Source organism: Semicossyphus pulcher, unplaced genomic scaffold (assembly GCF_022749685.1).
Source record: "Semicossyphus pulcher isolate SPU_LCO1_2020_fin unplaced genomic scaffold, fSemPul1.0.p SCAF_16, whole genome shotgun sequence".
Lineage (NCBI taxonomy): Eukaryota > Metazoa > Chordata > Actinopteri > Labriformes > Labridae > Semicossyphus > Semicossyphus pulcher.
Window position 1 is genome coordinate 12,668,272 of NW_027211670.1, and position 26,598 is coordinate 12,694,869.

Here is a 26,598-nt window from a genome sequence, read left to right on the forward strand (position 1 = left end):
GTTCGAGGAAAAGCCTTCCGACAATCCTACAAGACACTGTTAGAGGCTGCTGAGTGAAGCAGCAACGGGCTTTGGATGAAAAGGAATGAGCACAACTGGGATGCACGGTGTCCAGCATGAGGGGGGCAGGTGTCGCCGGTGAGCCCTCTGAAGGTGTTGTGGGCCTATCAACAAAACACCAATGAGAGAGGGTGCCCACCTACCTGATGACCCTGATGAAGTACTTACCACTCCCCCACTCAAGACACCAGACATCATCATCATCACCACCACCACAGACTGATGCCTCTGTATGACCTCCAAAAGAGAATCAGAACATCAGCTTGAGGATTGACCATTTCTATTTCGTTACCACTATATTCAGTCTTGGAACCCATTGGCTAACATCTGACAAAGATATACCCTTTGGGAGCAACGGCCAACTTTTTGATGCTTTCGGTGTCCCCAGCTGTTGCCGATAAACTACTTCAAGCCAACACTTCCTTTTTCTTGCGCTGCCTTGTTTACAGTCCAACTAGCTTAAGAAGCGAGATGGAGTTAAGAGTCAACGTCTTATAGCAGATTGTTAGCTGCACTTGTATACAAATGTCTGATTATAGAGATCAAATACAGCTAAGCTAAATTAAATGCAGAATCTGTTGATAGAGATGCAGTTATATTAATGCCTGTCATCGCTGCCTATGGGTTGGGTTCAGACAAAGTGATAACCAGCACGCAGGCGGAGACAGCTTTGGTTTACATTTCACAGTGAGTGATTCGTTAGACAGTTTGAGGAAGCAGGACAAGACTTTTCTTTGGACAATACACACTGGGTACAGGACAGGATTAGTAAGAGATAATACTTACCGCTTAGACCACAGATGCCTCCAAAATGGACACAAAATGCTATTTCCTCAAAGTTGTTTTAAGTAAAATAGCACAAATAAAATGTAAAATGATTGGAGTTAAAGAATATGTGAAACAAGGGTTTTTTACTTGGAGTCAAGCATTGTACACCTTTTCAAGCTGAACCACACTCTATCTTTGCTAAAGGTTTCCTCGCACGCAGCACAGGCAGGTAAAGCACTGTTGAGTCTTAAAGTTTTAACAAGGGAAATTAGTTCAATACATTAAGCTTGTCTGAGATACATAGAAGCTACTTATCCAGCTCCTAGTTACCTTGTGACCTTTTGGACTTTGAGGAGAAGAGGTTGTCTTCATCTGATGAATGCTGCCTGACGTGATCTTGTTCATCCTTTGTCAATTTGTCAAGGTGAAACCAATGACTGTATACATAGATGGACGACGCCTCTCCATCTGCTCTCATTGTACAGAATTGATGCCAAAATAGCCCCTGTGATAGGCGCTGCCATCTTGCGATGGTGATATCATTTGGAGCCAGAGACTGCGCAGTAGAGATCAATGGGTGACGCTGCCATAGCCACTTCCGCTAACCAAAACACACACTTAACTTACTGAAAAAACAGCAAGGATCCCACACAGCAGAACAGCTTCTTTGTGTTGGTCTTTGGTTAACGTTCACAGGTATTGAAACTTCAATGACTGTAGTGATTGTTTTAGTTATGTTTCTTTTAGCCGTTCCTCCTCTACTCTGCTAATACGGAACAGACCGGCTACAGCAGCCGTATTTGTCAGCAGAGCTGTCAATCATCATTTTGACAGCATCAAATAACTGATTAAAAATTAACTTGGAAAAATAAACACTTGGACGTAAATCAGCATGATAAGAACTAACTATAATGACAGAAACCATGTTTGAGGAACATTTATTTGACGTGTATTTTGATTTTATAGTTTGACTCATGTCCCATCTGTTAACATGGAGGAGGCGGGCTTTATGACCTAGACGATAGAGAGGTTTTGGCTTCACTTTTAGGGAGCTGTCATGTCGTCCATCTTTTTATACAGTCTATATGTGAAACCCTACGCAGTCCAAACCAACATAGTGTTAAGACCATATTTTGAATACATGCGAGTAGGCAAGTTACATGATAATTTTTTTAACAGCAAATTACAGACAAAGTAAGGGCGCCATAAGAAGTAGATAGAATTCATATTCCGTGATTTAGTGTAATGTAATATTTAAATACCTTCTTCACTTACATCAATTTACTCTGTCCGAGAGGTCTTGAACTACAACAGGAGGATTTCTGCTGCTATAAGCTTTTAGTCGTCACTCATTCCTCCTTCAGAGGTTGCCCTGAAAGTAGTTCACGAGAGCCTCAATTTATATACAGAAACTTTTAATGAGCGGATTCATCCTGATTCAGCCTGTATAACATAAGGTAGATTAAAAAAAAAAAGAACAATTGATTTTCTGTACAGTTACTGAACAGTAATGTACTTACCTACACATGTTTAGATGCTAAACTTTCATCTCAACACAGATGGAATTGCATGCCATCACTTTTAGGGAAAGGTTCTTGTAAATGTGGTTGTAGGTTATTTTCTGCCCTCGATTCAGTTACATTTCGTGTTCGCTCCGAAGTGTTGGTTTAATCCATTATTTGGGGAACAGCAAGCAGTCTAGTGCCAGGCATCAAACATTAAACAGCTTCTTTGATGACTGGCCGTGCCCACTGGTCACATGACTTTTTGGTTGATGTCTTGAAACAACTATTGAGGATGGAAAAAGGGAGCAGTGTGAACAGTAGGAATATAAATAAAATCTCTAATTTAAATCTAACGTTAGTGGGTTCATTATTTATAATTTTTTTTAAATACAAGCATACAATATGATAAACAACTTCATGGTTGTAACAAAAGTAAATGTTATTTTCTACTTCCAACCCTGCATTTAATGTTGTTTACTTTCTATTTCTTTATCATGAGGTAAAAGTGTAAAAGGCTGTCTAATTCAAATCAGTGCCTCTATGTCGTTTTGAAGTAAACAAAAAAAAAAAAAAAAGAGGTAAGAAGTAAAAACATAAATACGTCACTTTTTCCCTTTGGAAAGACTTTGATAAGGATGCAATTCCCTTCTTGACCACTAATTGATATTCAACAGAAACAGGGGGGCGCTGTTTCACTTTTTTCATTAAACAGTACAACACATGTGGAAGACATGCAACATATAATAATGAAATGAGAACTGAAATACTTCATTATTGAATAGTTTGATTATAATGACTGTGTTGGCTATTTTGAATAATAAGGGAGTCCTGGCAGTTGCATTTTAAAGATGCACAGGGAGATCCAGGCTTGCTGGCAGAACCTGTTATACTGGTGACAGTCAGCAGGGGGAGACAAAGATAAAGTTTTACTTACCCAGAGGCGAGTGTGGGTCAACTCTCAACCAGAGGGAGAACTGTCAGTGTCTCTCAACACGCAGCTGCAGTCTCGTCTCAAATAATAATAGATAACTAAATAGAAAAATATATGTAATTTCTTCATTTCCACATTTTTAAAATGGCGTTAGAGATTGATGGTGTTTGTTGCAGTGATTGTGATTGCTTGATATCTCCCGTCTTACATGAAAGAATTACATCCATGCACTGTTATTTGGCCGCTCCATTTTGGTAATAAAAAACATTTGACATCTGTTCCTTTAAAATAATAAAAAAAAAAAATTAAATTAAAACAATTTGTGTGCAATGTTAGCAGTGTCTTCTGCAGTATTGTTTATGTTATTGTGTATGTTTATGTCACTCAGTCAGACCTAAAATGTATCACATGTCTGATTATTCCCCACTGATCTCTTCAATCTAAAATCATCTGAATAAAAATGAACTCAGAACAGAGTTTAGTCCTGCATCTTCTGTCTTTCATTACATCAACCCTTCTCCACCCATGCTCCCTCCTGAGCCCTGTATGCAAGCTCACATGGATCCTGTTTATCGCCTCTCAGGATCTGCTTTCATGTCAGCAGCCTAATCCAGGGGCTCACCGGCTCAGTGTTAACAGGGGAAGGTGAAGAATGAGAGATCCAGAGCAGCTGAACTTAGTGGTACACTTGGTGCAGTTTGAATGCTCCGAATGACACTGATGGATTAATGCTGTTATGCTGTAAGCTTATATTTATAAATCATGACTTATCGCTGGAGGATAATGCAAAGCAATGCAGGATTCAGACATTCTGTCTTGTTTGTCCTCTCGTGAAAATATTTTCCAGAGCTTCATGCAGGAAATAAGAATACCTTTGCAATAAAATGTATTATTACATACTCTCCTGTCTCCTGTCTATGTAAGCGTAGATCTGGGATCTTGCAGGTTCAGCTCCCAATGCTGTTGGAACGACTGGAAGCCTAAAGAGTGGGCAGATGTCGGGGCTGGATAAAGGGCTTTTTCTGATCTGTATGCATATATGCGCAAAAGTGAAATTGCAATTTGATTCCATGGACCACAGCGGTGTTATGTATGATGTCGCTCCAAACAGATTTCCCTGCGATTTTGACTCACTGTGTCACTACTTCATGACTCCTCGCGGAGGCACTAACGTCATGAACGAGTATAGCGTGAACGGAATTAATTGGCCAAAGAAGTGAATCGGATAATTATCGCTGAATCGTCTGCCGTGTAAAGCGTATCGCATCGTATTGTTAGTTAGCGAGTTACTCTGCGATTTCCGACGCCTGGTATCAACTTTTCTGTAAAAATTGAGAAATGCAAGCGAAGTGACATCTTCAGCTCCCATGGCTCATGGTTTAACTTCTGTTGAAGGTCACTGACAACATTTAAAGCCACGACGATACTCAGTGTGTGGAGTAGAACTTTATTGTATTCAAATTAAGTCACACAAATACATATTTCTTAATTACATTATAGTTTATCTTACTAGAATATACAACACGCTATGCAACGAAATCTGACACCACTTCACAATAATTTACATTTTGACAAACTGAATATATAAATGATACACAACTGTTTAAACAAATAGCAGCTTCTTCATGTGTTTCTATGTACAGACATTCTGATCTCTGCTTTTTTACATGCATTGTCGCAACATATGTTTCAGATATAAAAATATTTTTCTTGTAAATGAAGCTTGAATTGAAATGTAACAAAATGGTTCATGGAAAACAATCACTCCTCCTGTTTGACTAAGACACATGACGACTTCTGTCCTACCCAGAAACCCGCCATCATCCTGCCTTTGAAGGAGCTTTTGATCTGCTGCAGCAGCCTGATGCCCGCTCTGCCTCCGCTCTCTTCTCCCTCTGTCGCCTCATCAACCGCATAAAAATTAATGACACCGGCTGGATGGTCGAGGTACACCCCGATGGTGCTGCACTGGGGAATATCCCAGATCTCCGTGTTGATGCTGTTGAACCACACCTGGTAGTGTGATCCACCCCACCCGAGACCCCAGGACTGTTCATTCTCTCCTAGCCCGCAGGGCCCGTCGCCGCCCCTCCTCCCTGCCCCCTCGTATGCAACTCCTACCACCACCCATCCTGTGTACTTCACCTCCCAGTAAGCTCGGAAGCCCTGGATGCCTTCCTTGCAGAGAACCTTATGAAGAAAAGAAGATAATTAAATAAGTTGAGCACACAAAAAAGGATTTTACATCTCAGTTTGTGGCGTAAAACGTACCTGGGGTGTGTGCTCATATCTCTCCGGTCTGTCCAGGACGGGACAAGTGACATCATCAGTCATGCGGGACACCTTGGATCCGCCCTGTGTGATCCACAGCATCTTATTGGCTGTCTTGTCATCGAAGGACAGATTGATCCAGTCTGTGGGATGCGGGCGATGTGACAGTCAGAAAGAAAAACTACCTCTGAGGGGAAGAAGGGTGAAAGTTTGCAGATTGAAACGGTTGCTCTTACGTTTCAGAAGATCAGCTCTGCACGTGGGTTCGGGGATGTCGGGCTCGTACTTGGGGATATTTTCTGAGTGAAGAGAAAGGTTACATTGTGGGTAGCTGAATGTACAATAATGACACAAAACTAGAGTGACAGGGAAAAGCAGTAGTATTTAACAGTGAGCTCTACTTTTCCATAGTTTTCTCTGATTTCTTACCTTTTGGAGAAGCCACATCTTTAGATTTTTTCCCTGTAAACACAACACAAAAAGGCATGAAAAACAGCCATTCAGTTTCCATTGGATACGTTTTAATGTAAGAAAATCTTCTACGAAATCTACCGAAAATCTGCTCGGAAAAAGTAGGTCCTTTAAACTCTTAAACTAAAGTACAACTTAAATCTAAAGAGACAAATACTTTGCATTCTGGCTAAAGCTGGAACTCCTTTAAGTAAGAACTTTAATTAAGTAATCTACATTATCAAGCATTATCTAATAATAAGGACGAGTATTGCATTTCACTCACCGTGTCTGCCAGCAGCAGGCAGGATTCTCTTACTGGGAGCACTGGTTGGCATCTTTATCGCTTATTACCGTGTCGAGCTTTCTTGAATGTTGGCGTCTGTCGGCGGCGAACTGCTGAAGCGAAGCGAACGGCTTCTTTATATACCCCAAAGGAGCGGAGGTATTAAAGGTTTTGGGGGGCCCCAGGGGATCACGAAGAGAACTTTTGGTAAGGTATGTGGAGATAATGAGCTCAGTAATGGGCGTGCCACGGAGCTTGCCGTGGTAGGATATGCTCGGCAGCGCCAACACCTGACCCACTGACCCATATTTGTCAGAGATCCAAGATATGGATTTGCTTTTACAATTATCCCGTCATGTCCTCAAACACCCATATTGGAAACGGATACCTGTTGAGGAATGTGGTCTTCCAGTGCAGAAGAGAGGGGTTATTTAAGACGGTAGGAATAGAAGCTTAAAGGCACTACGAGTCCTTGTCGAGATGGAAATGGAGAAAATGGACTGTTCAGGAGTTTCTCTGGTCGTTCTGAGCACTTGTAATGAAGATAAATTCAAGGTAATGTAATAGTCTTTAAAATGTACCTTATATACCCTACTATGTGCTTCTTTTATATGTTTTTGTGGTACATTTTGAACGCTTAATGCCTCTTTTTAGACACTATAGTATTTAAGATATCTATATACTCTATATATACTGTTCCGGATACTCAGTAGTCCCTATCACGCATGCCCTCCTGACATTTTCCTGACAATTTCAGGACCGTCTGACCCCGACATTTTCTAGAGTTACCCTTTCACAGATATCCCACACAGCAGGAGATTGTTAGACGAGGAGGCGGCGGGCAAGTATGTTTGGCGACTAATTCTGTCATGTTTCTTTTTTTATCTGTGAAAAAGATCGTCATCTACAATCGATTAACTTACTGGACACTTTCCCCTCTCGTTCTGTCTCTCCCATACCTGGAGCAGCGGCCCCACACATGCAACTTCGTACTGGATGGAACTTCTTATTCTGTTTTGAAAGACTTTAAGCGCAGCTGTGTTGTAGTCGGTTTTGAGCCTCCTTCAAGCGCGGCTCACCTGCTGCTGTGGAGACGGGATCGCGGGGAAAACTGAAGAGAAGCAAGGTGAGCAGATTAAAGTCGTGTTGTGAACAAACACTACAATATGGTGGAGAACAATGAAGCACAGTTATATTGGTATTACGAGATAACGTTCTTCAAATAGGGTGACATAGGCTATTGTTTGCTGCAATAACTTTCTCCTGACATAAGGAGGCTGGCAGGAGAGAGTCGGGGTCATAAAACTGGCCGTTTGCGTTCACACATGCAGCCCACCCGGACAATGTCAGGAAACGTTCAGGAGTGCAGTGCACATGTAAAAAGGGGCTAGTCATTTACAAGTAATAAATCAATGATTACTGATGGGTGAAATTGTATCAAAACAGTGGCTTGATTCAAATTAAAGTCTCCATGTGGTGTTCTTCATGTGCTACAAGACATATCAGGGACGACATGAGCAGTCATCTCCATGGCTGGGCCTGTCTGCTTTTAAACTGCAGTGTACCAAGGACAGGCTGAACAACACGTTTTCAGATTGGCAGGTTTGTGATGTCACAAACCTAAGGAGCCAATCCCGTTAATAAAAGTGGTGTTGCTATGCATATCATTATGTGTAACCTATGGCAACCACTTCAGCAATGCTCGAGCCAGCTGTAACCGTCATTGCAATTTTTGCAAACTCACTACTGACTAGTAACATTAATGTTATTACTACAAATGACTACATTTCAAACTAAGTTTCAACATGTTGCCACCAAACGATGGCAGAGACGTGTTTTGTTTTTATGACGGAGGGGGGCGGTTGGAAATTTGCATAGTGGGCGGGGACTATACAGATTCAGGAATTTTAAATGAGGGAGAAGGAGGAGATGACTTGATTTTTACAAGGTAATTAAACGTATTTTGCAGAAAAAACATATCAGACACAATTTATCATTTCAAGCAGTCTTATGTCTTATGTCTTAAAACATGACTGGAGCTGCTCTGTAAGACTTGTAACTCTCTCTTTTTAGACTCTGAAGTCTGACCTTCACTGTCCAGAGCAGCCAGCCAACAGGATCACAGCTCCGGCTTTTTGCAGGGATTACTCATCTGTCATCAGCGTTTTAAAAGCCCACTGCCTCTGGTTTCTGTTCGTCCAATGAAAGGAGAATTAACGGGACTCATATTCAGACCCTGTTACCCCAACTCCCCTCTCTACTTTTCTAATAATCCCGTTGGTCACTCTGGAACAATTCAGACACTATAGTCCCCCGGTATGTGCCGTTTAGTGCGTATGTTACCGTGTTAGCAGGGCTGCAGTCAAGAAGGACGAGACAGCCTTGACTAGAGGTTTGGCATGGGGCCGGAGCAGTAAACACCTCGGACGGGGGGAGAGCGTATCACAAGAAAGGGTTTACGACCAGCGACATGCTTTCTTTTAACCCATGCCATATGCAATGAGGCATTTGTGATTGAAGATGATGGATGTGATAGTGCAGGTCATGAGCGAAGTTATGCCTGTTATGATGAACCGAGGAACCCCCCCATCAAGTGACACGGAGTTGTTTCAGTATTTGGGTTAGTGGGCTCATTGTATATACTGTATGTGTATCTGGATTGTGATTGTAGTATAACCATCAGATTTAACTTTGTGTATTTAATTTACTTATTAATAACTATTTCATAATGAAGTCAGTGTCCTGTTTGTACATATATACAGGTTAAACAGGTACATTTTGTGTATATGAATTTGTACACTTTTATAATTAATAAACTGACCACAGCGTAATATGAATGAGTCTGGAACTTCTAATTTTTAACGAAACAAGTGACATAGCTGTAGGCTGTTACGCTAGGTAGCCAGATCCAACATCATATGGGTTTTACTTAAAGGAGAAGTTCTGTACTTTTAAACCTGGGCCCTGTTTTTACAAATTTGGTTGTCAAAATGACTCACAGGAACAAACATTTTTGGAATCGGTCCAGTCGATGACCTACAATGTAGCCACGATACGGCCGCATTGGTTGCAACATAATCCCCTGGGGCAATTGCGCCTGATCAAAGTACGTCCACTAAAAGTGCTTGTTTTTGCCACTGACAGGCTCAGATTGTTCCAGGTCCAGGTGTCCGACAACATTACAGAAATGATCCCTACAAAGAATGTCCTATTTTTAAAGAGTAAGATTCTTTTTGTGTAATGAGATTTCCGAGCAAGACTTCTCATTGAGCGAGACGTCTGTTTCTGGTTACACAAAAAGGATCTAAGTAATGTTGTCAGATTTTGTTCCTATGAGTAATTTCAACACCCAAATTTGTAAATAAAAAAATAAAAAAATAAAATAAGGGCCCAGGTTTAAAAGTACAGAACTACAGAAAAATGTGACCTACAGTTATATTGTTTAATAGGCCCTAGCCCTTGTGTTTCCTTTCTTCTGGACCCCATTCCCAGCAGGGATGGGTCATTCATTTCGAATATTCGAATAGTCATTCATTTATAAAAAATTGAAAAGTTCATGCAACTATTATCTCATAACAATATATTTTTCCCTTGTTTTTACCACTGCCTGGTTGTAAAACAGCAATACCACCAGACTGTAGCGCATCTGAAAGCTGCAGCCATTAAATAACAGAAGAAGAAGAAAGCACTTATCTTCTCTCTGACCTTTCTCTCCTGCTTCATTTTCTCTTCTTTGCGCCTATCATATAATTCAAGTAGCAATTCCACCTTGACCTCTGACATTACATATATATATATTTGAATGGTTGGTGGTACCAACCTCTTATGGGCTTTTCCAACATTAAGTGTGCACAGCCGACAGGATGACAGGCCCATCTTGCCAGAATTGCCAGACTGTCAATCCGAGCCAGGCATTCTTGGTTGCGAACCTTAATTCCTCAATGGGGTTTCTTTTACAGTGACTGGAATACGGTTGTGAGTGGCCTGACCTGCCTGAACAGGAGAGGAACCCGACGCATCTGCCAGAGCAAATAAAATATAAGCTTACAGATTAATCTGGTTCCAAGTCTCGTTCATGACAGTTATATATTCTCTTCTTTCTCTAGAGCGTGTAAGAAGAATGTAATTTGATGGCTTCCGTCAAAAAGTAACATATTTTACTTGTCCTGCTCGATGCAAACTTTGCATACAACTTATTTAAACTCCTTAATACAACTTTTTATGTACTTGACTTAAGATGGTAAAGGTAATAATGTTTTATTTAGTAGGGATAAATAGAATCATAATTGAGCTTTTTTTTTTTAATGTTCAATGTAAGAATAGCAGACAATGCAAAATAAATAATAAATGTTGCTGTGGGAGAAGTATGTAAGTAATAAATAATTCCTCTTTACACTTTTGAATTGTAAACAAAGTTATATAATCACACGTTTTCAATGTGACGTTCCTTTGTACAAATTATATCACACACTGCTTAAAGCCTGACAGCAGGAACTCTCCAATGAAGATTTACATCTTTGCAGCTACATACTCAGTGTGTGTGTGTGAGTGTGTTTGTTTGCATACACTAATCCCCCCCATCCACCTTCAATGCATCACTTCTGTCAGTATGCAATGTGGGAAGATCAGCGGTAGTGATCTAAGGAGCGGTGGGCGGGGCTTTCCTGGTAACTGGGGGTGTCCCGCGGTCATCGAAGCATCCTTCTAACCTTTTTAAGGAAAATGTATATACACAGGTCCAGTTACACGCCTTTCGCCTCCCCTCTTTTCCTTTTTGGCAGGTTTAACCTCACGTTCATGTCCACGCCACAGGCCCCTCATCTTTCACCTATGTCCTGCATTAAAAGGTATATAAGAGCGGCATTAAGGTGTCTCACAGTGGAGCCCACAGACTCTTCATACATGACATCAGGCTGAGGAAGACTAACTGCAGCAGCTTAAAGAGACGTGATCGAGATGCCTACTACCACCAGAATCATTTCTGACACCCGGAAGTCAGATAAAGGTGAATTTGAATTCTTATGTAAATGTTCACTTTTCATTTCTCGGTTCTCGGTCATATTTAGCCTTTACATAATATTATTGCACATATTAATTGATGCTTTTATTTTGAAATCATTACTACTATTGCTTTTAATGTACTGATTTAATAACCTCCGCTTGTGTCTGAAGCTGTGATGTTTCCTTTGAGGCACACCCTTAGCGTACGGGTCACCAGAGTTTATGCCCGTGCAGAGAGCACAATATTTCACGGGCTGATTTCATGCTTGTCGTTATGAGGGGCATATAATGGTTTTATCGCCTGGGAGCAAGGGTCTGCTAGTGTCAACATCATGTGCATTTAAAAAGATTTAACGTGCTGCAGGTGTGACAGTCAGCAGGAACGGAGCTGGGATGTTATCAGTGATGTTAGTTAGATCAGCTAGTTTGCTGTTATTCAAAACAGATTTCTGCTTGGTTTCATTTTCAGTTAAATTATAAGCTTTTAAATGATAGTAATCCAGCACCTTTCTGTCACTTTACTTTGAAAATATCAGCAAACAGATGCAGCGAGCGCTTAATTACCCATTATCAAAATAATAATAGAAATCCCTTTACAGCCTGACTAACAAGCCTCGTCCCGGTGTGCATGCTGGGGGTTTAAGTCCATGTCAAAGCTTGTATGTTTTGTAAGGTGTCAGGTTGTAATGAGGCCAGACAAAGCAGTTATTTCCATCACCTTGTGCTAAACCCAGACAGGTGGCTTCACATTCATACACGGCCTCTGTCAGCCTGCGGTCAACACGGAGATGAACATCAGCTCGTTTGGACGCGACGCGCATTCTGAGCGGCGCAAAAATAACTGAGGTTTGAAAAATGATTTAGTTGTTTTGGCAGAGTGCGGCCTCACCTTGAACTCTTTGTCACAGTCACATACAAACACTACTAAATTATAATCCGATTCGTTTCATAGACGTGGCTGCCAAGACAAACTCTGCGACGACGCTGATGTGTGAGCAAAAACAGGTCATGTATTCTGGAGGTGATGGTGCGAGCTGGTATTAATAAAACACACGACTTCTGTTGGTCGATGTTGACGTCTTAATGCTGACAGGATAAGGTGTCTCCTCCTTTCTTGATCTCCACCCGGAGGCTGCATTGCTTACATATGATACCAAAGTGTTAGTTACAAGATTGGCATAAGGGTTTAAGCTTGTTATACAAGTGTAATAAATCAATTATTATTTCTAGGAACGTTATGACACGGCGATGCCACCTGTAATTAAGCTTAATTAGATGCGTAAATTGTAGTACACCTTATAATGTTAGCATCTTTCACTATCAGCTTCTTTAATTAGACATAGTCCGCTACGTTATCAAGTTTCTGGATGAAGTTGCACGTGTTGCAGTTACATAGTAATACAGCTATTTCTTATTTAAAACGCACTTCTGTGGACGACTTTCCTCTTTTTCCCTGGTTGTGATCTACACCAATAAACAAGCTCCTTCTGAACTTATCTGACCTGAAAAAGTAGATCACGTCCCTCTTCTTATCTGACCAACTGTCCTGAGCTTCACGCCGCGCTCCGGTGTGACCGAAGCCAGCCCCCGCAGCGTGAGAGGTGTCTGGATAATCCTCACGCCCGTCGGGCATGAATCATCCGCTGTCTCCACAAAGCATGCACGAGCTGATGTGATGATCCGTCAGGGGCAGATGGTTTTCTGAGTAGAAGTATATATTTATTAAGTGTCTCACTTTATCATGTGTTGAGACACACCTAACACATACCGCTGCCTGTACTGTAGTATTTATAACAGGCGAGTAAGTCGCTCTTAATATAGGTTGTTCTGGTGAAAACACATTTTTGACTCATTTGTTTTTTTGTAGGAAAAAAGGCCAAAGCTGAAAACATAGGTAAGACAGTCACTTTATTAAAATGTAGATAAACATGGCATCAATCCAAAGTTCCCCTGAACTTGTCTGACACTTGACTGATGTTGTCCTCAGAGAAGATCGAAGCGTACGAGCCAAGCATCCCTGAACCCACATGCAGAGCCGATCTCATCAAACGTAAGATACACTCACACTTTTTCCAAATGATTTTTTCATCAAATAATTGTTTCATTCTGTATTCTCAGACTGGTTCAGCCTTTCCCTGGATGATAAAACAGCCAATAAGATGCTGTGGATCACAGAGGGCGGGGCTAAGGTGGCCCGAATGACTGATGCAGTCACCTGTCCCGTCTTGGACCGACCGGAGCGATATGAGTACTCTCCACAGGTAAGATATGAAGATATATTATTCAAGTGTGAAATAACAGTGTTTCCTCATGTGCCAAGAGCTTGTCATCAGCGTGCCAGGGCCGGTGGAGTTTTACATGATTGTGAAACACAGGCAACAGTTTTATGGACCTGAGGGCCCCCCCGTGTTTATTTAAATCCTGAGGCCACCGGTTTGGCATTGCAGAGTGGAGAACGCGAAGCTGTTTTAAATTCTCCGCACTGGCAGCGACAATAAATCACACGTTATGTTAGATACACCCCTGATTTATGCTGCCTCTCTCATCCTTGTTCCAAAAGGTTCTCTGCAGCGAAGGCATCCTGGGCTTCCGAGGATACTGGGAGGTGGAGTTCTCCGGCTGGGTCGTGGTCGGGGTCGCGTACGAACGAGCGGGGAGGAGGAACAGCCAAGGGGCCTGCGGCCTGGGAGAGAACGAGGAGTCCTGGGGTCTCGGCTGGAGCGGCACAAGCTATCAAGCCTGGCATAACAGCCAAAGTGTAGAGATCACAGAGATTCCTAAGTGCTCCACAATTGGTGTTTACCTTGACCAGCCCGCTGGTGTCCTTAATTACTATGCCGTGGAGGAGGTGAAGGAGGGAGAGGAGGGCACAGGGGGAAAGGAGGTTAAACTGCTGCAGCAGATTAAGAGCAGCTTTAAGGAGAAGATGATACCAGGTTTCTGGGTGGGAACACAGTCACACTGTTTGCTTGTAAAGAAGGAGGAATAAAGTCTGAATCAACGTTATAATATCAAATCTCAAAGTGAAACCATCTCCTGTCTATTGGAATCAAAGTACCATTGAGGCAGCTTTAAACACAAGAGGACAGGACAACACCACATTTGTCTTCCATTGCATAAGACGTCATTAATAGAAAATGCTGGAGTACATTAGTTAGTACAGTAACAATAGTACAGAAAATAAAAAGACAGAGTGCAATCAGGTATGAGATTAGTTGGGATTCACCTTTGACCCTCCATTCTTTTAGACTTTCCTGAAACCACCGGACCTCTCAAAGCTTATAGTAAAATATTTATATATTTTTATTGTTTGATACTGTATTGTTGAAGGTTTGCAGAATGTTACATTTGCCAAAGTTGGAATAAGTAATAAAACAATGAGTTCGACACATTTCGTCCTGCTTTAATACTATTAAATTGAACACGAGGCAGAGCAAAGACGTGGAAAAAGTAGTGCTGGACATGTTCTCTTTATCAGTTGACTTATAAAGTAACTGACAATAGAGTAAATACACTTACTGGGTATATCACCCACATGTTCATGTTCTTAAAGTGGGCTTTTAGCATTACATAACTGCAACATATTAGATGTAATTTGACAAAAAAAAACAAGTACATTTTTTATTTATTAATTTTTTTTACCCGTGGCTACTTTACACCTTTGTGTTTCTGGTTGCCAGGCATGTTAGGGCCTGTGTCCACTAACAGCGTTTTTTTGCGCTGGCAATGGCCACACCCTCAATTTCAGAACACTTCTCACTGGCGCTTACAGTTGCTAGGAAAGTTGTGTGGCGGCACTTCCGCTTCCCTTGGTAGTGACCATTAAGTCCTTTTTAAATCACTCTGTATGTTTAATATTTGCTTTTATTCAATAAAGTTTGACAAAGAAAACATAAAAACAATAGTCAGGAAACGTGACATTAGCAGCAGCTCTAGACCTGGAAAAAAACAAAGAGGTAAGCTTCTCCTCCGCCATTGTTGCCGACAAAGTCAATATCAGTATACCCGCACCTTCTTGATTTTGATTGGTCGGTGAGGGGGAAGCGATATTGACGAGCGCAGCAGTGTTCGAAAAGTTGAACTATTTTTAACTGCGAGTGCTGCACTGGTTTTGTATAAAAAATAGGCTCTGCCAGCGCGAAAACCGCTGCTAGTGGACACAGGCTTTTATATTTAATCTTTTGCCATTTTAGAATTAAAGAACAATGGTAGAGAGGATGCATTAAAAAAGGTCTATTATTCAAAAAATAATATACTCTTTGTTCTGATGATCAGTGCAAGAATTGATAAGTCTGTTGTCAAAACACAGATTCAACACAGTTGTCATTTTCACGCCATGCGCCCACTTCGTTTCAGTAGCAGATGTACTTATTTCTGCACAAAATGGGTTATGTTGGTCTTATGAGATGTGTTACACATACAGAGACCCACAGCAACCGTCCTACTCCTCAGTTAAACATCATTGTTTTTACTTATAATGTAATCAAATTATGCTGAAATGGACAGAGGACTGGGTTGTTGTGAGGTTAACATTCTTACTACCCTACACGCCCTACACGGGCCAAACAAAGCTATCACAGCCACTGACCATCATGTCCACAAATATAAATACCGACCGCCCAGTGTCCATTACTCTTGCAGTAGAGTAGCCATGCTGACCAGAAGCACACATATGTAATTTAAGATTTACAACCTTAATTTCTTTTATGTAAAGACACTCTTATAAATAGCATTGCACAAGGCTATGAAATGGAACTGGAGATGACACTCTGGTCGGTTCAGGATGTTACGCCAAAATCAAACCTATTAATAATCAACTGACTTAGTAGAACCCCTACTGCGGCGCCCTACTTTGCCCTCAGATCCTTCGCCATTTAACAAGCTTGGATATGCCCCAAACGCACTTGCACAGCGCCTTAGACAATGCACCATGGAATCGTTAAATATGGCCCACAGTCTTGGTGGGTCGACAAAGTGGAAAAAGATGTGTCCTCTGTGCCTTGGACCATTTGTCATAGTTTGACACCGTTCGGACTGAAGTTACTTCACCGCTCATGTCGACAGCGCTGACAAGATCCATTTCTGAATCTTACTTCCAGTCATGTGTGCAACCATCTTCTTGCTTTTCTGATCACACTCCTAAAGTGTCAGGGGTGTCGGATTCCTGCACAAGCCTCACTGTTAGCCATACGTCAAAGTCAAGTGCGTACACTCCTTTGACCCCCTGCTGAGATGCCGTTCCACTGACCTCTACACCTCTTCCAAACAGTCCTCGAGCCCCCCTGCGTCTTCTCTGACGAGATTGGAAAAGTCAAGTGGAGGACTTTGCACCTTTACTTTGGAAGAATGTAAGTATTTTGGACATGGATTATTCAAGATGCCAACTCGCCCCAATACTGCAATAAACCTCACACAGACCAACAAACCAGGTACGACAACTTTAACACAACGCCAAACCCTTCTTTTGCCTCTCAAATGAGGACATCGTTTATCTGCTAAGACAGTTTTTTGATTGACAAACAACTTCTTCAGCTAGTGGTGGAAGCCGCATTGTCAAAGGCTGTATTTCGGATTTTGATAACTCGCATGACTGTGTTTACATGGGCAGCGATATCTCTCGTTACATGGAATAATCAAGTAGATGGGCGTAGTACCAAAGTGAGTCATGTTTCAAAAACACCCACCCAACATTCGAGACCTTTAACTTCAGTACATGCTGCACCACAACAGATGCGCTGTGTTACTAAGACCATCATCTTTATAATGATTGAAAGAAAGAAGCAATTCTAGATTCAACCACAGTGTGCGGAGGCTTTTCAGAATAAGACACTGGCAGTATAATATTTGCACTTTACCTTTACTTTTTTTTAGAGAAGAAAATGAAATCCAACAAGGATAAGAAGACGAATCAAGGTAATGGATTCAATGTTTTCCTTAGCCGTGTCATACTTTTAACTGTATTAAGTAAGATTATGTTTTTGCTCTCCTTACAGAAAAGGCGCCTGTTTACGAGCCGAACATCCCAGAGCCGAAGAGCAGAGCTGAGCTCATCAAGTGTACGAGCAGATTTTTATTTCCTCTGATGAATTCAACTTTATTTTCCAGGATTCATTCAAACTTTGATGCTTGTTTTGTTTCCTGTAGACTGGATTAATCTGTCTTTAGATGACAAGACCGCCAACAAGTTGTTGTGGATTTCCGACGGCGGGTCTAAGCTGTGTCGTAGGACTGAGGAGGTTTGTCCCTGCCTGGATAGACCAGAGCGATACGAGTACTCTCCACAGGTGAGCCTGGAAATAACACAAATACAGTTACAGGCTATCTAGTTGGGGGAAAAAAATGATTGTAGTTGTTGTTTTGTGATAATTTCTTCCGGTTTTCTTTCTTCAAAGGTGTTGTGTAAAGAGGTGATCTGGAAAATGAGGGCTTACTGGGAGGTGGAGTACACGGGTTGGGCGGCAATCGGAGCCTCCTACGAAGGAGCAGGGCGGAGGGCAAACGCTGGGCCGAGTGGCCTCGGTGAAAACGAGGAGTCCTGGGGTCTGTGTTGGTCGGGAACACGCTTCCAGATGTGGTTCAACGGCTGGTACAAAGACATAGAGGATATCCCGTATTGCTCCACTATCGGAGTTTACATCGACCAGCCTGCCGGGATCATAAACTTTTACATCGTAACAGGGGAGGGGGCAGAGAGGGAGGTCAAGCTGCTGCATACAGTGAAAACTTGCCCTGATAGGAAGATTTTTCCTGGTTTCTGGGTGGGAATTCAGTCCTCATGTACACTACTGAAGCAACCATAGGGAATAACTAAAGAGGAAAGTCTGTGTTGATGATGATTAGGTTAGGTTTAGGTTAATGGCTAACTGTGGCTAATGTTTTATTCCGGTTATTATTTAAAGCCAAAAATATTTCATTTAAAATGCATAAGTTATATTCTGTTTGTGGTAGTTGCTAAGGTTTCATGTTTTATGAGAAATGTTTTTCCATTGTTGTGCACTTCTTTTGTCTGATACACTTTATTATGTTGTGTATGTGTTGTTGTTGTTGTTGTTGTTGTTGATGTTCCGTGGCATCAGATTGGATATAAACGGATTCATGATATTTGTGAATGTTGAGTATCTTGTAACGTTATGAAATCTGAAATAAAGAATGTATTCGTATAAATCAACACTTTGGTACAATTATTGTATATTTATATATATATATATTATTATTATTCTTTTTTTTTTTTGGCTTTTGCCTTTATTTTGATAGGACGGCTGAAGAGAGACAGGAAATGTGGGTAGTAGAGAGTGGGGGATGACATGCACAAAATGATTTGGATCCAAACCTGGCATGAGTGCATCGAGGACTGTGACCTCTTCAACTCTTAAATCAAAACTTGATCATGTTTAGAATTCATGGCTTTAAAAATCCAATTGAAATAAGTTTGATGCCCCACAATTAAAAATCTACTAAATTTTAAGCTAATATCTACCAGATGAAATAAGCGTCTGACCTCATGTCCTGCTTATGTTTTGGTCTGTTTTTATCACTCGCTAACGGCTGGAGGTCTTTTTTTGTGTTCCTGGGATACGGTTGCACACACACGTTAGCGAGGTCACAGCATCGATCCCCTCTGGATTTGGCTGAGTAAAGCAGAAGGAGCGAGAATTACCCCCCTCTGGGTTAAAGGGGCTCACTTTGATATGTGAGAGGCTCCAGACTGAAGATCACTTTCCTGCTTTGACAGGTGGGCCTCCACTCCTGGAGCCTTCACACCTACAGCATGAGCTTTAGAGGAACTATAAGTGGGGCACTCTGACAAGCAGCACTTCACACCGAGAGGCCCGGTGCATCACGCAGCCTCATTAAAGCAGCACCAAGAGGAGCCCCAGCGAGTGATAATATACGGGCATGCATTTTCCCAGTAAAATGTCTAAAAACAACTCGACCTAGATTATATAGTTTGTTGAGTTTATGTTTATATTATCCCAAAATTCCAACTATGTTCAAACCTAGAGAAACCTATAACTTTATTCAAGATAATGTTTCATTTGGTTGGCTGTCTTCCCAGGAAACACCACAGTATACGTCAGAGACTGAGGAAGGAAAGCTGCTAACTGCTACGTTAGCTAACGATATTAGCAGCTAATTATTTAGAAAGAAAAGGCAGAAGAAGAATACATGTTACTACACTTCATCCGTGAATATGACTTCTGCCTGAATCTAGTCCTCATTGTTAAACAATGAGGACAACAATTCCCATAATCCCGTGCTACTCTTTTGTTATTGTTTTGATTTAAAGACCCCTAGGGAGAGAAATTAAACACTGTGCATTAACTAGTGTAATTTCTCAGGTCATGTATTGCTATGGTCTGTTCATAAAAGGTACACACCAATGACTGTATACATAGATGGCCAACGCGTCTCCATCTGCTCCCATTGTACGTAATTGATGCCAAAATAGCCCCTGTGATAGGCGCTGCCATCTTGCGCTGGTGACGTCATACGGAGCCAGAGTCTGCGCAGTAGAGATTGGCGAGTGAAGTGGCGGTAGCCACTTCCGCTAACCCAAACACACACTTAACTTACCGAAAAAAACAGCAAGGATGCCGCACACCGGCGTGTTTAACAGCAGAACAGCGTCTCTGTGTTGGTCTGAGGTTAACCTTCACAGGTATGGAAACTTCAATGACTGTAGTGATTGTTTTAGTTACGTTTCTACTCGCGGATCGTCCTCCGCTCTGCTCACCCAGAACAGATCGGCTGCAGGAGCCTAATTGGTCAACAGAGCTGTCAATCATCATTTTGACAGCATCAAATAACTAATTAAAAATAAACTTGTCAGAAAAATGAACACTTGGATGTAAATCAGCATGATAATAACTAGCTATATTAACAGAAACCATGTTGAGAAAAATGAATCAGGCGTGTATTTTGAATTTATAGTTTGACTCATGTCCCACCTGTTAACATGGAGGAGGCGGGCTTTATGACCTATACTGCAGCCAGTCAGCAGGGGGCACCCGAAATGTTTTGGCTTCACTTTCAGGGAGCTGTCATGTCGTCCATCTTTTTATACAGTCTACAGTACACACATGTATAATAAAATTTTTATGCTTTGGTGGGCCAACAGTATATCGTGTCAGCACTGTGGAAACAATGTGACAATCTGGAAGAGGTCTCTTATGGTTATGAACCGACAGAATTATCACCTCAGTCTGCAGCTTCCCTTTATAGCTTTATAGCAGGTCTCAGGTTTTTGTTTATCTGTCTGCTGGATGTGTGAATAAGCGACAACTTGTCCATGTCAGTTATGTGCTACCTAGTAAATGCAAAAGGTCATGCTACAAGCTCTGCCACTGTATTTTTTACTAGTGTGAGCTTAAGTTTCAAGTCAGGTTATCTGGATAAAACTTAAAACAGATACTTTAAAAAAAAAAAAGATGTATTTGTAGTTAAAGTGTTCATGTTATATAAAAAGCAAGGCACAAGACCCAATAGGCAACAGGAGAACCCACACAACATGGGCAGACACAAGAGCAAGGGGACAAAGCAGGAAGAAGGAGAAACAGTAAATAGAAGTAAAATAACAGAGAGTTAAAAGAGAGGAAATGAAGCAGTAAAAGAAATAAAAGCTGTAAAAGATAAAAACTATTAATCTCACTATCGATGCGTCCCAGGCACCTCATCTTTCCCATACAGAGTGATACATTATGAACTAGATTAGTAATGAAACCACCACTGTTTCAACCCTCTGCGCAGACGAGATCGCGTGAACACAGTCTCGCTACGTGCTAGTTTAGCCAGCCACTACATCAACAACTAGTCCGTCACCACTGAATTCATTTGAACAATTAAGGATACGAACTTACGAAGAACCAAAAATTTTATTGGGGACCCATTCGATTTCCCAGGGAGCCACTCAAATCACCATCTGTGGGTTCCGGGGACTCGCTACTATGAAAACCTATCAACATCACTTTATACATATAGATATATAGATAGAAAAATTGTAATGGGTAGGAATGTAATCTAAGAGTTAAAAAAGCAATCTGAGGGTTTGATTTGTTGTTGCACCACTGAGAGACGTTTAGCAGGATGTTATTTCTATAAGTAATTGCATTTTATTTTCTTAAAGCTCCTGTGAGGAACTTTCAGTTTGTTTCGATTGTGGCGCCCCCTGTGGACAAACCTCTTATCTCTTTGCTGATTTTGTTGAAAAATCTCATCCTGCTTTCTTTAACAGTCGTATGTATCACTCACTTTAAATGTTTGCCCTGGAAAATGTAAACAAATGCAGCGTGCAGTTAATGACACTGAACCCCCCAGCAGCAGTTTGAGGCATTAAAAATAACGATATAGAAATAATACATTTTGTTGCTAATGTTCTGTTTGCTTTTGTAGCTCATATAGAGTCATCAGAACTAATTTCAGTCTGTTTCATAAGCAGCGAAAAACTTGGAGCTTTAGAAAAACATTTGAAACTAATATCTACAGTAGGTATTTGGACGATGTAACAATCTCTTGGGTGCAAATTCCTGACTAATAAACATTTTTACAGAGTCGAAGGAGGCTGTCACCTCGTAAACAGTCTCGGTACACACATCATAAATTTTAAAAAACATATACAAATATTTGCTCCACTTCTGATAAATAAAGATAATGTAACGTAAGCTGATATAACAGCGGCTGAAGAACACCTAAGTCTGATTTATGCCGAGGTTTCTGTGATGAGCAGGCTATAAGTGAGAATTTACAGTCAGTGATCTCTGCAGTTAAACCTATCTGACAGGAACAAACATCCATCTGCACCAAAGAAAACACAACTGGAGCCATGAGCCCAGAATAAGCTCGTCCACAGAGCGCCCGCCGCCCCTACATGTGTGTATCTGGACGCTGGGCATGTGAGTGAGTGGTAACTCAAAGCTGGTGTCATGAGAAATGTGGTATATGTTATATAGGTGACACATATATAACATAGCAAATAGGTTGGAGGGAGGGGGGGTGTCCCATATTTCATAGTGATGCGTTCACTGCTTTGCACACAATCTGACAAAGTGAAGAAAAACTTCATATGAAAGCTGTTTTATTCCAAAAGAAAAGACGTTTCTGCTCTTTTTAAAGAAGCTACTTTATTTTATTTTGAAATTTAAAAAGTGCCTAAAGCCTCATTTATTATCAGCACTGAAAGATAAGAACTGTCCTAATGTCAATTAGAATTTATTATCTCCGTGTAAACACAGCTGCTCAGTGAGTAGCATGGGTTTAAATTACATCTACTCAATGTGTTCTCTATGATATTATTCCCATCTGGTCCGGCACCATCCTCTCATGAGCCATCCTAACAGACACTATTGGTCCCTGCAGATTTACTGTCATGTAGCTCCTGGCCTGTGTTCAAACTGCCCACAGTCTAACATGGCCTGGTGAGGGCATCAGTTACATGTTGCTCTCCTTCCCTGCCTGTTCACATGCATAAATATATTTTTACTGTATACTCATTCATCCTCACTGCGTCAGTCCTGCACAGTTATAATGGAAACCAATGTAGGACATGTGGTGCAGCTTCTATAGTCCATACAGCACATGTCATTTCAATACCAACTCAAGGTCTGTCTGTGGTTTCATGCTGTGTTTGTTTTCTGGTTTTGACACATCAGTACAGTTAGAACAGGTACTGAAAAGAGCAAACTATATTTACACTGAGAGCTGACAGAATCCTTTCAATAAGTGATGTGATTGAATTTTACCAGCTGGCCTATACAACAAACGTATCGGTTAAGGGCCTTCATGTGTAGCCTCAAGTACATTTCAAGTGTGTTCTAATACAATGAAAGAAGAACTTGAATTATTTATGCTTTAAACGATCTGAATAGTTTTTGGTTTGTGCTGTTCTTTATTACTGAAGACAACAGCACCACCTGCTGTCCAAAGTGATGCAGTACAAGCCAGAGATGTTGGCACTGGAGTCTGCAAACACATTCTACCACAACAGAGTTCATTTGTAACATCATAGAGGATTCTGTGTATTTCAGCCATACTTAATATAAATAATAATATTTTAATATTTTTGTAAAATTGTCAGTCGGACCTGCAGGTCATGCACAAAATAATTAAGCAGCTCCACCTGCTGGATACCTGTTGTTTGTGCACAAGTTAAACGATTTTTATACACATTATGGACTGTCTGCATGTTGTTTTTCTGTTCTTATTTTGTTTCTAAGTTGTTTTTAATAATGTAAAGGGACTTTGAGTACCATGAAAAGCGCTATACAAATAAAATGTATTATTATTACTGTTATTATATTATGCCCTATAGTATTACATTATACTTCTTGACCCTCCAAAGATGTTTTCACTATACCAATGAATTAGTCATAGATATAAATAATACCACTGAAAATTTTTTTTACAACCAAAATATTCACTATGTAGTTTGACATTCATGAGCTCTGCAGTAGATTGAAGATTTAGTATGGACTGAAAATAACAGTTATTTGAGTGATTTAATATCATTAGGTCTTTGAATCATACTATTAATTAAAGTGAAGCACGCCATCATTTGGCCATCATTAATGGGCCTGTTGCATTTCTTCAAGCCAGCTGTGTTATGTGATTGATTCTGAGTAGGCTAAGACTTTTCACTTTGTCATTAAATGAGTAGATATTCTAAGGGCTGCTTCATGACACCCTAAACAGATTGCCTGTGTATGATGCAACAACAATAAAAGACTATATCAATGCAGAAAAACGAGATTCAACTATCCCAAGTTTTGAGCTAATAGAAATGCACATTACTAAATCTACGACGTAAGCGATAACACTGAGCAAAACAAATGTATAGACTAAAAGTATATCACAACCAGGAACAGTCGCAATTAAAGTCATCACAAAAAGCAACTATGGATTTAGAAATCCATCGGCTGTGAGAAAAAAAAACAATGTATCGCTGCATGAATTGGATATATTCGTCACGTGACTCTGGATACAGAAACGCTCCTGCTAGCTAGCGCCTGCAGTAGCTAACGTTAGCCCGAGACATACAACACCAGCACATGACAGAAGTTACAAACTTTCAGCCCAAGATGATAACTTACAGTATCGGCGCAGCTCGTTCAGTAAGTCGACTTCTTCACGTCCTTACTGTCCTCGATTATCGTCGTATCCACCAGGGTAGGCTAACCATCTCCATCTCCAGCAGTCTGTGATCGTCAGCTAGCATAACATTAGTAAAGCGGTCCATAATCCGTTTATTAGTTTTAACACAGTGGAACACCGGAACTTATTATATTTCACTGAACCGATGGGACGCTTGCAGTAACACATAGCCTCGAAACTGATTAACGTATGTTTATGTTGTCCTACAAGCAGTCAGACTTGCGCCGATACGAATTAACCAATGAAATTGCACCAGCAGCTAAGGTCCACGGTCATCATCACGCAAGTTACTAAACGTCATTACGTAAATATGAAAACAATGATAATCGTTAATTTGGCCATAAGCCATTAACCATATCGATGTATCTATATGTATACATTACAAATTTTATTGCATAAATATTTTTAATAGCAAAATTACTGGGTAGAGGGAGCCCCCCTCCCTTTTCTGCTGTTTAACATCTGTCTCGTTGTTATTTAGTCAACAAGCTAGCTATAGCAGCATAGTTTTAGCTGGCCGTTTGGAGTTACTAACCAAGCAAGCTAGAAAAGTTTGGGTAAGTGATTGGCTTTATAATGTGGGAAAAGTGACATTTAGAAAATAATTATGCAGTATCTTATTTCATAAAATTGGGATACATTTTTTAAGTCTATTTAATCATTTCACTATTTTTTTAACTATGTATTTAACTTTGAACTAGTTTGGGCTCTATATGCAGTCAAATGTTTTTCTCAAGAACTGCATTTCCCATGAGCCTTTATCACCACTCCTTCTTCCTGCTTCCTGAGTGATTGCGCCCCACAGGTTGTTTAGTGTGTAACAGGAGATGAGAAGTATCCATGCAGCTGTCAGTCAACGGAGCTCATTGTGTAGTATGCAAAAAAGGAGGGGTCGTAAATATTTGGAGGCAGACTGTGAGAACGGGACATCCTGGGTGTCTGAGGTCACGACCCCTCCCTAAATGCCCTGGACATGTGAGGTACTAATTATAAGATGATGGCATGATTACTATTTGAGTGATGAGCAGTGGTGTTAGTGTTTTATTACAGACTTATGTGTCGCAGTTGCAGCATTTTGAACAATAGCATTTCCAGACACTGGATTAAGTTTTTATCACTGCTTTATTCATGAAGGTAAAAATGGTGCCACCAACCCGCCAGGCCTTCAGGCTTGTTTCCTTTGAGAGTAATTTTAGACTTGACTTTTCCCCTATCCCCTTGTTCTTATCATAGCTCTTAAAATGCCTTTGATATCTTCCTCTCGCGCAGCAATAATGCCAGCTCTCCTGAGGCATCCGTGGTAGCTCGCTGCAGAGTATCAGCTCTCGCTTTTCCTTTGAATGCTCCTTTTTTGTCTAGGATTTTGATAATATTCATGACCACACATGCTCTCACTTTTCTCACCTTAAAGTGTTTTACACCTGCTTTCTTACAGCTGGAAGAGTGAAGCACCATCTTCCTCGTGTACTACACGCAATTCGAATTTACCAGAGGAACTTTAGTTTCTTTGTTGGGAGTATTTGAAGAAGAACTTTGCAAGACGCTGACTCAGTGCAGCAGAAAACCTAAATAAGAGACGAATTATTAAAATTAAGTTTAGTTTATAGTTTTTAAACTTTTTCAAATCCTATCTGGACTATTTTTGTCCTTTTAACTCATAACTCATCACATCTTTGTACTCATACTCTGATAGTTCAGTGGATGAGCTCATTGTAGTTGATCTAAATCAGTAATATATAATGAAAGCACATTGGCTTGATTATTTGCTCTATTAGTTTGCAAGTAAAGTGGAATCTTTAAGCCTTTGAAACTTGTTGCTATAGCAAACCCGTCATACTTTAAATGGCTTGGCCTTCAGTAAGGGTGATAATACAAGACTGGAATCCAGATCTTCAGCTACATCTAAAAGGCTTGGAAATAAAATTCAAATAATGCAAAGGGCAGAGACAAAGAATGAGAAACCAGCTGTTTTTTTTTTCTAAATTCCTAAGTCACAAACCCACACTCAGCGAAAGACAGAGAGGCTGTCACGGGCAGAGAGAGAGGGAGGGACACTGAAGAAGAAGGAGAAGAAAGAAGGGGGGAGGAAGAAAGAAGGGGCTCACAGAGAGGGCACTGTTAGAGGACAGAGAAGCAGAGTGAGCGTGAAGAGCCAGCGTAGGTAGATCACCGGACAAACACTG

At 40.8% G+C, this 26,598-nt stretch overlaps 3 protein-coding genes across 3 annotated transcripts; 2 read left to right on the forward strand and 1 right to left on the reverse strand.

Annotated features, from left to right (window-relative positions):
• Positions 1-5,025: 5,025 nt before the first annotated feature.
• Positions 5,026-6,323, reverse strand: LOC138593683 (tripartite motif-containing protein 16-like). Its single transcript, XM_069664769.1, has 5 exons — positions 6,272-6,323; positions 5,965-5,997; positions 5,772-5,834; positions 5,536-5,678; positions 5,026-5,454 (listed from the first exon to the last, which is right to left on the reverse strand). The coding sequence occupies exons 1-5, from the start codon at positions 6,321-6,323 to the stop codon at positions 5,026-5,028; spliced, it is 720 nt and encodes a 239-aa protein (XP_069520870.1).
• A 428-nt stretch (positions 6,324-6,751) lies between these two features.
• Positions 6,752-14,261, forward strand: LOC138593684 (stonustoxin subunit beta-like). Its single transcript, XM_069664770.1, has 6 exons — positions 6,752-6,826; positions 7,319-7,397; positions 13,140-13,166; positions 13,260-13,322; positions 13,391-13,533; positions 13,833-14,261. The coding sequence occupies exons 1-6, from the start codon at positions 6,752-6,754 to the stop codon at positions 14,259-14,261; spliced, it is 816 nt and encodes a 271-aa protein (XP_069520871.1).
• Positions 14,262-17,132: 2,871 nt separating this feature from the next.
• On the forward strand, positions 17,133-18,260 carry LOC138593027 (stonustoxin subunit beta-like). Its single transcript, XM_069663848.1, has 4 exons — positions 17,133-17,185; positions 17,266-17,328; positions 17,417-17,556; positions 17,665-18,260. Exons 1-4 carry the CDS (start codon positions 17,152-17,154, stop codon positions 18,070-18,072), a joined length of 645 nt encoding a protein of 214 aa, XP_069519949.1. The 5' UTR covers positions 17,133-17,151; the 3' UTR covers positions 18,073-18,260.
• Positions 18,261-26,598: the final 8,338 nt, after the last annotated feature.